Below are 17,093 nucleotides of genomic sequence, written 5' to 3'. Positions count from 1 at the left end.
AGCTCCAGATTATTTTGTTGTTGGTTCACGTCCGGCATTTTGGTTTGCATTCGGTCTTGTTGCTAGAATCTGAATAACTTCATATATAAAAAGATATGAACTGGTGGACATATTTTTTCAATTGAATTAATCGTGATTATTTTTAGATTTCGTGACCAGAACAATTTCTACGTTTCTGAGACACCGCTGGGAAAATGTATATGGCTGTTTACTTTGTGGGTTCCTGAAAGGTAGATCCTGCTGTGCTCACTGTTCAGTATAACTAGCACAGATAATCCCATGTGTCTCCCCCCCCACCCCCCGCCTCGCTCCCTCCTGGCTCATTTCTTCCTCGTGTATCTCATTCTGAGACTCCACGTCTTCCCTGTGTTATTAAAATGATCCTCCTACGGACTTAAGGTGTCTCCACACAGTCATCATGACCAACAGTGTAAAATGTAACTCCACAGCGAGCTTAGAGTCTGTAATAAGAGCAGATTTTCAAATGGGATGAACTAAAAAGGCAAGAATCCTTCCTAGCCTCGGAAAACGAAGAATTGTGGAACAGGCTAACAGGTGTGCAGGTGTGCGTCATTTCCGCCAAAGATTTGGAAATTGGTCCTTGCGCAAAGCATTGTGGGGATTTTAAGACCGCAGAGTCTACACATGTGTAGCAACGAAATTTCCCGCAACGCCTCTGTAGAATTCCAAGGATCCTGGACATTGGAACAGTCCTTCGGCGGGACTCGATGACGTAGCATCCTTGAAATAGTGGCTCTGGAGCAGCTTTCCTCGACATTGAGACACACCCTTGGACTTTGACAAACATGGATGGACATTTTTCACCATCTTTAAAAGATTTTATTGACCAAAGATGAATCAAAACAATAATTGTCAGGTGGAAAATAACTTAATAAATCATTTCCAGCCCCAATATTACCAAACATAATACCTAGTGTCCCATTAAACATGCCCAAATGACCAATCTGTGGATATTTCCAGCAGGTTCAGTAGTGTCTAAGCAGCTTGCATCGGGTCTGTCGCTCTTTCATGGGGTCTTTCGGTGGGATTTCATTTGGCCAGACCCTTTGGGATGTACAGCTTTAAATATTTTATTTATTCCTAAAATTCTCTAGAAATGCCGTATGTTTGATTTACATCCATGTAACAAAAGCTACCATAAATGTTCATTTCCAACACGGTGATGTTCCAAGGTTATTATGTTTGTTCTTTAACAAAGCCGAGCACAGAACTTCTCAGTCATGTTTAATTCAGGATCTTAATGAAAAGGCTCTTTATGTGGTTGGAAGCGTTCAGCAGTGCTTTAATGTGCTCTTTTATGCTTAATGCACATTGATGGCCTCACAACATTTAATCAAGATGGACCGGCTCGATGAAGTTTGTCTTGAAGCTAGGATCCAGGGCAGTGCTTATACCGAAAGCTCCACAATGCAAACCAGCCGGAGGACAGAGTTTAAAATGGAAACTGAGTTTTAATGTAATGAATGATTTACGACTCGGGGATCAGTGTGCCTTCATCTCAATATCAAGATCGATGATCACCTCACCCCCAGAATCGATTCCCAGACGTCTTTACTGGAAAGTGGACAGGAAAACGACCTGCCTTCACTCATTACCATCCGACCAATCAAATGATCAAGAGTAATGATGTGGAAGATATCAGCAGTAGGTGATATCAAAGCAGAGGTGATTTGCTTTTTTCTGCAGCCTGTGTCGCTGCGTGTGAGGCACTGGTTTTACATTTCCCATCTTACTGTAAGTGTTTTTATAGCTTTGCAAGCACACATTTCCTCCTATGGAATTGACCTATTTTATCCTGCTGTTTGTGCCATCTTCCATTATAGGGAGCAGTGAGCCTGACTGTAAAGCGAGAAGAGATGCGGCAACAATGTGCGGCACTAGATATTTGCTAATGCTGTGTTCAGGTCTACGATTGAAGCATTTAAGGTCACCCCCTTCACAGCTTATCTGTGATCAAATACTGCAGCTGCTGTTGAGGGAGCAATGGATGTGGAGGTTGTAGGAGAAGGGTCACACCACACGCATGTAAAGCCCATTCAGAGGCGCCGAAAACTGCAACATGGAAGAGCTGGCACCAAAAGAACATCATAGACCCCTATGTTGAAACAGACAACTTTACAACCGAAAATACAATTTGTACGGCATAAAACACAAAAAACGCTTTTGGTCTCTGAAGTTAAGTTCCCTATTCACGATAACTATACAGGAGGGAAAGAAAGTTATGCATTATTTGGGTTCGGCCGCTTTGAGTAACAGAGGCCTGCCTCAGCCCCACTAATGATGCCAACATTTGGCGTTAGATGGAGCTGGAGCACCCTACATTGAGATAAACAATGTCTGTTCAGAAACCTATGGGCGACGTTAAAAAGAAAATATCAATATTTTATACTGTTATATTCCCTTATGTCATAACACCAGAATCAATTCATTATTTCAAGATGGGTTGCCTGGTTAAATGGCACGCCACTAATACCTTAAAACACACCAAAGCTGTAAAAGTGGTATCGTGGACTTACAAAAAAATGTGATTTTTAGAGCAAATGTTCATCACTACAATTCATCTTGATTATTACACAGTTAACATTACATTACATTACATTACGTGTTAGACGCTTTTATCCAAAGCGACTTACATACTCAATACTGTGGGCAATCCCCACAGGAGCAATTTGGGGTGAAGTGTCTTGCCCAGGGACACAACGACATGCTGACTGCAGTGGGGTTTGAACCTGTGCTCCCCTGATCCCAACACCAACGCACCACTCCACTGCGCCACACGCCTCCCTGTAACAGACAAGAATAAACTATATTTTAAAACCATTTCACTAAGCACCTGGTTAAATGCTTTGTGATTGGATGACTAGAAAGGCGCCATATTAATGGTGAAGTCAATTTACCACACAAAGACCGAAAACACCTTCATGACGCTATAGAATTTAAAACAGAAAACTCGAACTAAAGGCAATTATTCTCATCAAATATGATCATTATTATTAGATGTGAGATGACTGCATGTTAAGGGGGCAGATATAAAGTAAAAGACAGGTGGGATGAAAGCTTTATGGACCGTTTCCATGTACGGCAAAAAACGATTGGCTGCATATTCCCATTGAAATTACATTTTATAACGCAATGGAATGAGGCACTTTGTAGGATGTGTGTGTGTGTGGGTGGGTGTGTGTAGTGTGTTGAATGTTGATAGGACAGGGCTGTACTATATGATCTTGTTTGTGCAAGCGATGCTGAAGAAAAAATACCCACTGCAGCGCATTATTGGATGTTTGTTCCTCGTGAAGCCATTAACCAGTCTGTGTCAACATGGCCTCCGTGTGCATGTTTGTGTGTGTGTGAAGAAAACAGAGGGCTGGGGGAGGTTTAACACCACAATCCCCCGCTACAAGCGCAACATGCATTAAAATGTATGTACTCAGCATAAAATGGTGTGTGCATGCTTCTATGGGCAGAGGGGGAAGGGGACGGAATGATCAAGATGTGAGGAGAATTCATGGGAATAACTTTCTCCTGACCTGTAAACTGCCAAATGATTTTCTTCATCATTGTACATTTTTAAAGCTGCATGTAGGAGGCGTACATTAATGTGGGCACTGCTTTTTCGGCTGATTTGTGTATCCTCAAATTATAGAACGTCATGTTCTTTCGCTACAAACTACATTTTGGCAAATACTTTTAGTTTTTGGTCAGTTTAACAGAGTCCAAAACATTATTTAGAAAGATTAAGCCATGGTATTCGCCACTGGTCTGAAAATGATCCTGCTAGTGCTTACCATATTAATATTGGTTCTGTATTAATACATCACGTTCCTGTGAAAACAGGCTCTAGACAGAGCCCCCCCCCCCCGCCTCTTCTCTAATTTGATAATTAAATGTAAGGATGATACATCGGTGTTGGTCTTATCAATGATGAATCATCTCACAGAAATGAATCTCATTCATTTGGCTGAGATGAGCATGAATTAACGAGTGAACTGAAGGAAGATGAAGTCTTGAGTTTCCAAACCAGTGCAGCCTGTAGTCAGGGAGTTAAGAAACAGTTCGACTAATATATCTTTTATAACTGTTCCTGTTTCCCTGTAGTAACATGAGCTTTGTGGCGGTGAAGAACAGCACTTTGGGATTTTATTTTTAGAAAAACTCTTAAGTTTGTTGGAGCAGTAATGAGCTTCAAAAACATACAGTGAAGTCTTTTTCCATGTCCGATCAAAGTTTTAGTTGGACGATTTGAATAGTGCTGCTTGGGGAGTTGGTGCATTATTTAAAATAATACATTAAAGGGGCCCTTTTCTGTTCATTTTCAGGTTTATGTTTGCATTGTTTGCCTCTGCTGTGACAGACAGATAGGTAAATACGTGCTCACATGTGACTCTAGAGCAGGGGTGTCAAACTCAATTTCATCGTGGGCCACATTAGCATTATGGTTGCACTCAAAGGGCCGGTTGTAACTATATAATTTATACATATATAAATATATAATATATATATATCAAATAATGTATATATTATATTATTGCCTCTGAATTGGATTATTATCGGATAGGGTAATAACTTCGTAATTAACTACGTCTGAAAGTAGAAGTCCAGGGCAAATAATTGCAAGTCTCTTCAGTGCGCATGTCACAAAACGAGATGCATTGTGGGACATGTAGTTTATGGGCAACGTACTTCTGTAAAGTGGCATGTAACCGTATAATAAACGTATTATATTCTTTCAGAGCTCTTGCGGGCCACATGAAATGAAGTCGCGGGCCGGATTTGGCCCCCGGGCCTTGAGTTTGACACCCCTGCTCTAGAGCATTTCCATGGGGAGGATGAGAAGCTCTTCCATTTGATTTAGGTTGGATGGGGATGGGAACATGAACATCCTTGCTGCTGCAGCTGTAAGCGCTCTGCCCCGGGCCGTGGTGGATGTAGAGTGTGTTGTTGTTGCAGCATACATAGCTACAGGATACTAACACTTGTCAAAGTGTTGTGCTGAAACACCTTGGAGACTAGTCTGAACTTAGCACTGGCAGAATGTGAGTGAATTCCTCTTCTGAGGCGTACGTGTATGAACCAAAAAACTGTTCTACTGGTAGGTGTGTACTGGCAACAGAAATTGTGATAATGCAAATGAGATGAAAACTGTGTTTGGGGTTTGGCACTTGAGAAGACACTTGAGAGTGAAAATCAAATGAGAAGGCTGGAACAATTACTGGATTATGATGGGATGTACAGGGAAAGAGAAAGTTTAGTCAAAATGACAATGAGAAATGATTTAGAGGAGCTAATGTGTAAATGTACTCGCATATCATCAGTCTGATATTAAAATGTCTTCGGCTTAACTGTTTCATAGGTGCCAGTGGGTTTGCTCTGCTATACCTGCAGGTGTTCTGACCTACTTAATATACTTCACATGTAGGGAGGGTAGTTATATTTCAATCTACGGATAAAGATCTTAAACTAGAGATTTAAAAACATTACAAATTAATCAAAACAAATACAAAAACATGTTGTTTCAGTTCTGTATGTGTCTGTGTATTCTGGGTTATCATTGAAATACACTCCTGGAGTTAGACCGAAAGAGGAGAACCTTGACTAGGCTCTGTGTTACATTTAAATATATCACTCTTTATATAACTTATATGGTTTAATCCAAGCACATATACCTGTCTAGATGTACTCCAGTGAGAAGTATTGTACTGCACACAACTAAACTCCAGCTTATAGTTCCTTCTGACAGCGCTGTGGAGCCTCACTGAGACTTAGCACTGCGCACAAAATCCCTCAGAGTTCATCAAAGCAGAGAATTAAAGAAAATGCAAATAGATGTACTCTCAAAAGCTTGAATTCTGTGAAGATGCAGTGGGGAGTTGCCACCTTTAATGTACACCTGAAGAGCCTCTCATGGTCCCTGAAACACTTTACACTTCTGAAGCATGTGCAGCTTCTTACAAATGATAAGCCTGAGAGATGAGGGTATCTTTCAATCCATGACTTAATGCAACGTCATTTAAAAGCTCAAGCACGGTCCTTGGATTGCAAACTGAGATGATATAGATAGAGTTTGACATTTGCTCTATATTAAGTAAACTAATTTAACATTAATAGAAGAGCTTATTCAGCCACTGTGTGCCTTAAGTATTAAAGTACAGGAGGGAAAACAAATGCACACTGCAGAGCCGCTCTTCATTGACCTTCACTACACCCCTTACAGATGTACTGGATTCTTTCCACTATGATATACTGATACAATAAAGGCAGGAGACCCAGAGGTATTCTGTTGCAGTGGTACTTTAAAGGTACTTTGTGTACAGTTCAAAGCAGAATGTAATTGCTGCAAGTTGTTAAAGCCCCTGCTTGAGAGGAAAGAATCAAACATTTTTGATCAAATTTACTTTATTAACACTAGAACCGCCAGGGGTCGCTGTATACCTAAAACCGCCAACGGGTAAAATGTACCCGCTATTAGAATGCATTGATTTTCAAGATACAATGTTCTTTTATTTATCATACTAGAACACAGGGTTAAGAGTGAGGTTTGATCGCACAGTGATGAAACTTATACCAATAGAATCTGTGGACCGCAGTGGGAGTGTATACTATTGGATATTATTTTTATAACATAAGAAAACGATGTAATGCCAACTTTTTTGCCCATCTTGTCACATGTTTAAATGTATCCTATTTTTTAGGATTTGCCTTTTTCAATAGTTTCTTAATACACTCTCATTACAGTTAAGGCTTTCATCCAGTTATAATAAAACAACACTTCTATTTGCAATAATTAGAGATGTCCCGATCCGATCACGTGATCGGGGATCGGAGCCGATCACGTGATTTTCAAAAGATCGGAATCGGGAGAAAAAAATCGGGGATCGGGATTTTTTTTTTTTTTTTTTTATATAATTTTTTTAATGTTACAAAACAAAAATGACCATGTTCACGTCTTCAAGTCATCCTGAGGCCTTAGTTTTGGTTTAAAATTACACAACATCATGTATGTGTTGCTTCTTTTGGGCTTGTTTTCATAGACCTGGTTGCTTATTTCTCTCAAATCTGGCAACAGAGCGCAGGGCGCAGTGTCTAATAGTAGCAGTAAGCTAACAAGAGGCTACGTTCAGCTGGTGACTCGGGAGACGGGACAGAGAAAATGTCAGGAGTTTGGAAGTATTATAAAATTGAAAGCGAAGGCAGTGTAACAGCCAGATGTAATGTTTGCAACGCGGAGGTTCCGCGTGGTGGAAAGAACAGAGCTACGTTCAACACGACCAATCTAATACAAACACCAACAACAACACGACGAGTACACAGCGGCCACTCAGGTAACGGCACTGAAACAACCGACACTTTCAGAGACTTTTAAAAGGAAAGATAAACTTGAAGAATTTGTGTGAAGAATGTATGGTTGGGAAAAATAATAACAGCTGCTGCACTCATGAGAGGGTAAGGTGTAGTTCAGGTAGTCACGGTATACAAACATAGAACTGGATTGAATAGATAGGAGCCATTGTCAGCAAACTGGATCTAGCTGAGTTTGTGCCTGATAATAATCCATCGCTAATAATCGAGTCTTATTGATTTGTATAACACAAGGTGAGAATAATGAGTAATAAACTAGCTGGAAAACTGATAATTCCCAGGAATGAAGTATCCCGTAATTGACGGACCAGAATTGACCTTTCATTAACGTTTGGAAAAGCTCTCCTTTATCTTCCCATTCATCCATTGTATTGTTATTTGTCATTATTCATCTCCTCCTTGTACAAAACTGTTAGTCAAACTAGGATTCATCATAAAATACATCTCTGACACATTGTTTGTATTTTATAAATGTACGATGTTGTGCTATTGTGCTTCAATGGGCAACAATATTAGAATTCAGTGGTGAGAGGAAATGCACCTAGAGCCCTCTCCAGAAGGACACTGTGTAACATAGAAGCTCTGACGGTCACATCCCCCACCAGTGGGACAGAAGGCAACATGGCAGCATGAACGTTGGTCATGCAGGAGAGGGGGAGGCACAGCAGAGCTCAGGGCTGCTCTGAACTGTGATTCATGTCATTTACAGTCTTTCAGAGTTTTAAGATCATGTTTTCTGTTATTGGATACAAATCTTACTTTAAAGAGTTTAATGATATAGAGAGGATGGAGATTAGCTAATCACCCAGTTCAGTTCTGTATTACACTACACAGTTGGTGGTATAATTGGTATGCTTACATAATATGTAATCTGTTTACATTAACGCCTCAGCAGCACTGCTTGAAAATAAAACATGTAAATCGATCCTTTTCTGCTTATCAACCTGTAATTATGGAACGGTGCTTTCAGTAATCATCCACTTTCTCTCTGGTCCCCCCCCCCTCACCCAGCCATTGTTGCTGTTTTTTGTAGACTTTTTTCATTTGTACCCATCCCCCTCATTTCTCCTTTATCTTCATCTCTATTTCACTCCCTCTCTTTCTTGCTGTCTCAGTGTAATGTGATCCAGGACCGATGCTGGCAGCCCCGACTGTGGCTCTGCAATCTCTGCTCTGCTCTGGTTGCTAGGCAGCCTGTCTGAGACGGGGCTCGGTGATGCACCTCCCTCTTCGTCTGCCTCCACAAAAAAAAAAAAGAAAGAAAGAAAGGGGAGAGTAGCAGAGCTGGCCACTAGGCCATCAGCCAACATTCAGATGATCTCCACAAATGTTTCAGAATGAGTTGCTTCACATCTGCAGTGCAGCAGAGCACAATGTGAGCCTGGGGGCTTCAGGGGGATTTGTGGCAGCAACACAGGCTCTAACCCACAGGACAGTGTGGCCGATCTCCACTGTGATGCTCCCCACCTTCTGATGTGTTTCTGATGGAAAACGCTGTGTGCAGATATTGTGTCATCACACCTAGAATGAAGCCTACCATGTGTGGCTAACACAGTGGGCTGCTGGCAGGCCGCCCAGGTGTGGGCTATCGGTGGGGAGTGAAGCTACGAGGAAGAGAGGCATGTTCTGCTAAAGTGGAGCCACTATGAGTCACGGTCTGCTCCATGTGGTTGTGGAGGAAGATCACTTTGCTAAACGCACAATGGCAATATTTCTAAGCCTCTATGATGCCTTGACTTTGCATGTGTGGGCGGCCCACATGCTATGTGATAAGTCAGATTTGCCCACATTTTGCTTAAGATGACACTGGTATGGAAATACATCTCCGTGAAGGGAGTTTGATCACAATTTGTTAAGGATTTTATTGTGTTGCACTGTTGGAGGAGCCTTTTCAAGATTTTCATCGTCATAACTACACTGTAGCTAGTATGACCAATAAAAGCCTTGAACCTTGAGGATAGCATCGACAAAATGTAAAAAATAATGATGCCGACATTGGATTCTGTTTATGATTGAAATACTCTCAGCCATTCACGTTTTTAAATAAATAAACAAATAGCGTCTAGTTCCCACATTAACAGCTTTTTGTGTATCTGTGTTTTGTATCTGCAGAAGTACAGGTACCAGGATGAGGAGACGCCCCCCTTGGAGCACAGTCCAGCACATCTGGCTCCAGGGAAAAGTGCCGAGATGCTTCACATGAGTGACAAGAACCTCGCTGCCATGGAGGCCATACATGGATACACACCGCACACACACATCTCTCCTGTCAAGGTAGGACACACACGATCAGAACTGGGGCATCCGGTGGTTCCCTTTTTTCTAGTAAATGTTGAAATGTATGATGTAGATATTTCCTAACACTTATGCATACATGACAGTTCTAAAATGTGCAAAATTGTATTGGTAAAGGGTGATGGCATTTCAAATTAAAGCCAAATGAGACAGAAAAGGATACTCTGAACTACCTATAATGCATTATCAGTTTGCTATGAACACAAATGTATAGTTATTGTGATGTGGTTCCTCTCATTATAATGAGCTTCAGAGACATAACAACTCAAAGCTGGTTACATTTGTATTAGGAGTTCCCGTTAGCTGGCGCGCTAACAACACATTATCTATTATAACGCTGCACTTAAAACCATGTCATGTCTGTTTTGAAAATGTAATTCTGCAATATAAATACTGTAATGGGAATATAATGTAATTATGAGGAAATGTGGCCTCCTGGCACCTTTTAGTGACAGATCATCTTTACACCTGTATGACTTACATGTAGGGTAATGTGATATCAGAGCTTAACAGCGTAAAGATCTTGAGTGGACTCCAGATGCATTCAGTAATCAGATCACCTCCACTTCACTATGCAGTCAGAGATCAACTTATCCTGATAGATTATAATATGAAGTTAATCAGATTTTGACATCCAATCTTTTTTTTGTAGACGAAAATTGATACAAAAGATATCCTATTATAGTTGGTTCTTGTTAAGAAACATTACAGAACGGATTGATGCATGCAGTATAGCTTGATTTAAAAAATAGATGTTTATAAATCTAATGAGATTAAGGGTGGACGATATGATAATGCACATTTAAAACAGTATAGTATTTCTTTATGTTTTTTCTATATCCACGTACTACAAAATCAACAGGTATACTCCACTCTTAACATGTTTCGACTTGTTTTTCACTCAATCAACAATTTAAGGGGACTTTTCTAAAAACACAAGTTATTTTTAACAAAAACAAATGTGTTTATTGGCACAATATAGTCGTCAAATGAAGGTATAGGCTTACATCTGTGATGCTGTGGCAGGAAGTGACACCGCTTTTGAAGCATGAACAAAGTTATCCAGAACTTCATAAATAAATACAAATGTTTGAAGTAGCTCGCAGTACAGACACTGAACTACTTTGAAACACATAGCTCATAAATGCAAAGGCTAATGCAGAGGAAGAAAGGTCTATGAGAGCTCCATGACTCAGAAACATTGCCACACAGCAGTCAGAAGATACAGCTGACAGCAGTGGGAATACGAGCGGAGTCTTGTTGCAGGGAGTGCATTAATGAAAACATATTGTAGCTACAAAGGCAAGCAGGTGTAAGCTGTAATGCTCACTTAATAACGATCCATCTCATAAGCCCACACATGTTATTTAACAGCAGCACTGGCTATTAGGGCTTAAGAGATCCTGTATTTATTTGCTCTGAGGGGGAAAGTGTTTCTCCATCTCCCACACGGAGTGCACTGATGTCCCTGGGGAGCGGATGTGTCCGTTAAAATGCTCTCTTTTAATGAGCAGGGAGGAGAGGCTGAGTTATTGGGCTTCACCGCTGCTAACACACAGAGCTCGATCAGCCTGAGCTGTCGAGGACACGCAGATCTCTCCTTGCACACGGTCAAATTGAGAAGTAATGGCATAGCAGAGGCTTTCACAAACAGATCATCATGACACAATGAGTGCGGCGAAAATCATTTAAGTCAACAATATTCTATATATCTATATTCAAATTAGAAAACAATGTAATACAGTCAGTCAAATTGATCTCTAAATGTTTTATAGTGTGTTTAACCTCTTTTTAGGAAAACTAATGACGCTCATTTGTGTGTGGGAATGTGGAGGGAAAGAGAGAACAGAAAGAAAGATACATTATTCAAGAGGTGCTGGATTATTCACATAACATGATATTAATATAAAAACGTGTGCGCACAACCTACTCTCTAATAGACAGATGATTAAATGTGCTTCGAAGCATCGTATCATACAAGTAATTAATAAAATACAGGAGTATAATATAAGACAGGAGGAAACCCACTGTGTGTCAGTAATTAGCAAAAGTTTAAAGGGGACCTATCATGCAAAATGCACTTTAGTACGTCTTTTATACATGAATATGTGTCCCCGGTGTTCCAGGGAACTCACCAAGTGTCAGAAAACACAACCCTCTCTATTTTCCTCCATACCCAAATCTCTAAAAAAGGGGCTGCAACGGATCTGATAAAAACTGATCCAGATTTGAACACTGTCCTGACGTCAGGATGGTGGCGCTACGGCTATTGGGCCAACTCCACCAATCAGGAGGAGACAGCCACGGCCATTGCCGTTCGAAAGCGCTGGAGACGCTGTAGTACATATGCCAGACCTGTAGGTGGTGCTGTTCTCACAGAATCAGCCCTTGCAAAAACAGGGGTAAAATAGTGCAAATTGAGCGAAATGAGGCATGGCTAAAATGCATGATCTGTTTGGTATTTTGAAAAAAAAAAAGTATAAATATGCCTTATATAGGTATGGTCCTACACTATATTATTATAATATAGCATGATAGGTCCACTTTAAGTTAACATCTGAGTCCATCTCCATGTCCTTTTATCACTGCTCTCTGTTTATTTGAACATGTTTTAAAGGATCTAAACAAGTGCAGCTTGAACAGAACAGAATGACCTGGCTGCTGACTTTCTAATTGGGATTGTTCAATGAACAGTAAACAACAAATAACACAGAGACAAACAAGCTCTGGCTTTCATTTGGTTGTGGGGGTTTTGTTTGTCTCTGTGTGTCTTTGACCCTTCGCTGCTTTGTCGAGTCAAAACGGGAATGAATCAAACGGCCACTGTAATTAGTTGGCGACATAAAGGTGGGGATTATCTTTTCTTTACACAAACATCACGATAAAGAAATAGTCAAATGGTGTAAAACCTGGAGTGCTTTGCTTTTTCAAAGGGTAATCAAGCTGTCCTTTGTTGACCTTTCTTGCTGGTTTGATAATCCCCTTTCTCCCACTGGAGTTTATCATCCCGCTCATGCCAAGGGATCAGTCATTATTCACAGTTCATATTACTGTGATGGGGAGGGACACTTTCTCTTCCCCTTGAATTTTAACATTATGAGCTCATTTAAGTCCGTTTGAGAGAAAATGTAATATTCGTCCTGCACAAATTCCATAAGTAAGTAAGAAGCTTCTCTGTAATAAGTCTCCAGATAGAGTTCATTTCAATATAGGGCTGGTCATATAATATATGTTATCAACAACAACAATGAATCTACCATATCCTAGCCCTAACAAGTAAGTAATGTAACCCATTCCTTAGTGACATAGACATGTATTTGTGTCTGAATGATTGAAACCACCTCAATGAGCTACGTCCTTGCACCAGGTGACATGATATGAGTCACTGTCAATCCCACATAAACCTCCTGTTGCCATAAATACTTGTTGGGAAAATACTGAATGTTCCTTCTATATCAGAGTAGCACATGATAACAGAGGCCCTACGTAGCAGTGCACGTAGCCGGATGTACGACTACATGGATGACGCTCATGAGACACTGTGTTGAAGTTATGATAGCTATGTTCTTAAGATTGGCATGATGACACAGTCACTCGAGAGATAGACATATGACAGTCATGTGTATTGCTTACGCAGGCCTTAGCTAATCTGAACTAATGTCAGAATACTGCTTTGAACCGGTATTCTTCCATCTTGTTGACTGTAACACCCTCTCTTGTATATAAGCATGTGAAGGACTCTACTAAAGTTACTCTTTTGTCCCATGCAACCGGGGGTGTGTGATGACTACTTGCATTCTTGCAAGGATAATAAAGACATGTATCTTGATATTGAAGATCAAGCCGGTGACGAGTGATAGTCTAACAATACTCAACAGAGCAATATTGTCCATATCAAATAAGTTTGGGTCTTTTAATGGGATTTGTTGAACATGTTATTTTATTCAAACATGACATTATATTTAAAAGAAGTACGTCCCACGCCTCAAAATCTGTTAGTATCTGGCAAATACTTTACACAAGGACCTTCATCAGTGTATATCATTTTCTCAAGGGATGAGAGTTCTCCACCAGGATGTAAATGTCACAACTTCACACAGCTCAATTACTTTACTGGCTCTTTTTACACCATACTTTAGTTCTTACGAGTCTTGACCATCACATTCTTGACACCATTGAAATCAGGGGACAAAGTGCGTTTTGTTGGATGGCAAATGTTAAAAGGACTATATTTATATATAGCGCTTTATCCAGTCTTTACAACTCCTTAAAGCGCTTGACATTTACAAGTCATCTTTTACCTATTCACACTGCATTCAAACATTCAAGAAAGCATTCATACACCGTTGGTCCTGCCATTGGGAGCAACTCAAGTATAAGTATCTTGCCCAAGGACACACAGACATGTACGACGGCTGGGATCAAACCCACAACCTTAAGATTGAGAGACCGTACTCACAGCCACAGTCGCCCTCAACGGATGGCTGGTTTGTAAGAGCCATCTTTGATAAAGAAACACCACAAAGCCAGAGATCTGAACATGTTGTAACACCACTTTTTTAGCTGCTCATCATCAGTCACTTCTGTTTGTACAGTGTGTGAGGTTATACCCTCAATTAGCTCCATCTTATTCACAGGTTCTTAGCATGCTTCTCTTGGGCATATGAGCTTTCTCAAGTCTTGATTTACTTGTATCCATCTATCAAGAAAGGGTAATTAAAGAAGAAGAAAAAAGAACCATTCCATGATTCTATCACAATATATTTAGAACTGAATGTGTTGAGTGGGCTGAGGGTGTTTCATGCGTCATCATGTAATGTGTACTGTCCTGTTCTCGATGTAGTTTCTTGACACCATGTGCCTGGAGATAAATCAGCCCTTTGTTCAGCCTACAAAATGAGTCAAATAATTACAGAGAGTTCCCAACATGACTTTAAACAGCGCAGTGTTAATCCACTTAACACTTATGTCTGTGTTATTTCTTATTGGAAACGACCCTGTTTCTGTTGCAGCTGGGTCTTTTGTTGAATGTCATTTTATGTTTTATAACACTATGTAACTAGCCTAAATGTTAGAGTCTAAAGCACTCGTTCACAAACGGATCAATACGCCAAATGAAACTAAGTTGGAACATCTGACAGTGACGGATCAGTCAAGTATGGTTGATTCCTCGCTTGTCCCTTTTATTATTCTACAAAAGCACTTCTGTCTGGAGGAATGTTTAAAACTAGGCCAGCTTTAGTCCCATCAGATATAACCGCTCGAGGTTATACTTTTGTGTAAAGCGTCACTATTTATGAGCCTAAATCATACTCATCACTCCTGACACTGACATTCTGGTATCCGCAGATAAAACTAAATCAAAACTTTAGTGTTGAATACAAATATGTCTTATAAAACATTGACATGCAAGTATGTTAAATGGTGGGGGAGTGTAACTTAAATGGAAGCATAGCAATAGTAATAACATTGTTATTAAGACACCTACACTTGGGAACGAGGATTGGCCCTGTTTCTATTTCTGGAATACTGACATTATTTATGAAGTCTTGTGTTTCTCTTCAGGGAGAAGTGAATTCACTGTGAAGTGTAAAAGTCCGGGCTAGCGCTAGTTCAAAGTGAATTGTTTGCATCGTTTTATGGGCTGCGTCCTTAAATAGGTATAAAAAAGACATGAAGATAAATAAAAGTGTGTCTATCCCAGGCTGATGGATGGCTGTAGACGAAACAGTTTGAGCCCCAGGCCGGTAGTTAGGAGCATAATATAAGTGTAATACATTATTCAATCTAACGTGAGAATGAGATATTGTTTTGTTTTGCTTTGAGAGTAAGGCTGATGATGACGCTGGTTTGTCTGCACTTTGTGTAACCACTTGACCTAGTATTGCTTCCTGACACAGTGCCATGTTTTGGTTTTGTGACCCTGTTTATTACGGAGTGTGATATAATATGACGAGTCACTTGCTGAATCTCCCAGCCTAAATAAATCCCCTTTTTTCAAGTTTTACTTCACATCTTTTGTTAGTTGTATTCTTCTCCTTTTCTTTCTCAAATCACTCCACCACCCCTTCCTTCAGTTGGAGCCTATACACCTGCCAGGGAAGTCTTCACGGGGGTTGTGTGATTAAATAAATTAGTGCTTGTTATATACTCTTTACGACTGTTCAAAACAACTGCTGATGTGCAATTGTGCAAGGCACTTAAGTCCAAAAATGTGTCCAGTGGAGCCATTCAAAGAAGGCCATGTTTATATTGGGAAGGGAAGGTGCCGTATGTAAACATCGGGATCAGCAGGAATCCACCGCCCAGGTATCCTACTTGGATCAGCAGACAATCACACTTTACTGACGTGCTCTGCAGCGCTGTGAAACTCCTCCAGTGGGAGGAGAGCGTCTCCTGACATGTGAAATTGCTGCACTGCTGCTGCTTGTAAAATTCATAGGCACGGGGTGCATTGTTTAGAGAAGCAGCATGAGCTGTAAGATCTATTCAGTTTAACAGGCGTAACGATCCCACTGCTGTTTAATTGTTAACCGATTCTGAATAAGCTGTTTTGATTTGCCAATCAATAAGTTATCAATGACTCGGGGGGTGCTGTGTCATTAAGCATGTGGATTGTTGTATTTTCCCTTTTTTTTCTATGAATGGAAATGGTTTTGTATTTGTGGTATACAATGTATCAGTGTGTGTTATCATCAGATACGGACATCAAACAGTCATTCCTGAACAATATCTATAACACTGATATATGTTGTCAAACTGCAGTATACAGTGTTTATTTGAGCTGCTTTTTTACAGATTGTATGCGTCACGGTACTAGGGCTTTCCTCGACTTAAGAAATTCTTAGTCAACTAACACCAACATGGCCAAATAGTTGATTTGGCCATGTTACAGCCCTATTCTGTACCGTTTGCTTTCTATAAGGCACACTGCTCCGCATGATGACCCTTTTCTTTGATGTTGTTTTGCAGCCTGTGTTGATGTCTTCGGGACACACTCCAATGTACACCTCCGCTGTCTCCACACTGGTAAGAACAAAGCAACCCGAGTTCGCTCCATCACCCTGGAAGTTATCAGTTTCATCATCAGTCATCCTCATCAGTTTTATATATGTCCTCATTTCCTGTCTTTGCTGTATTTAGTGTCACTCGAAGTTTACTGTGTAAAGGGTGACCTGTGCAACCTCATTGTATCTGTTCTGCCAGAGTATGAGGTCATGTGTTTTCTGATGGTATCAGTTTGTTCGAACTCATTGCCATTCAAATCTCCTTTGTCTAGAGATTTGTTACGCTTGTACTCAGTGACTATTTTTGGGCCTGATATCACATTATTGGATCTGAAATGTTTCCAAATGATGTGTGTGTATCAAATATTGAATTCCAGTGTTATATTCACATTTTTACTTTAGAATCAGCTTCTC

General features: G+C 40.3%; 1 protein-coding gene across 3 annotated transcripts in view; it reads left to right on the top strand.

Moving 5' to 3' along the window:
- Window positions 1–17,093, top strand: part of LOC117490650 (disks large homolog 4) — a 64,163-nt gene that overhangs the window by 23,473 nt on the left and 23,597 nt on the right. For all 3 annotated transcript variants that reach the window (XM_034140418.1, XM_034140417.1, XM_034140416.1), the window contains exons 2-3: window positions 9,490–9,651; window positions 16,645–16,701. In XM_034140418.1, the coding sequence (XP_033996309.1) occupies window positions 9,490–9,651; window positions 16,645–16,701 (219 nt within the window). The remainder of the gene's footprint in view (window positions 1–9,489; window positions 9,652–16,644; window positions 16,702–17,093) is intronic.

This window comes from Trematomus bernacchii, unplaced genomic scaffold (genome assembly GCF_902827165.1).
Source record: "Trematomus bernacchii unplaced genomic scaffold, fTreBer1.1, whole genome shotgun sequence".
Classification (NCBI taxonomy): Eukaryota; Metazoa; Chordata; class Actinopteri; order Perciformes; family Nototheniidae; genus Trematomus; species Trematomus bernacchii.
The sequence above is the reverse complement of the archived record's forward strand: the minus strand, read 5'-3'. Positions and strand labels throughout refer to the sequence as shown.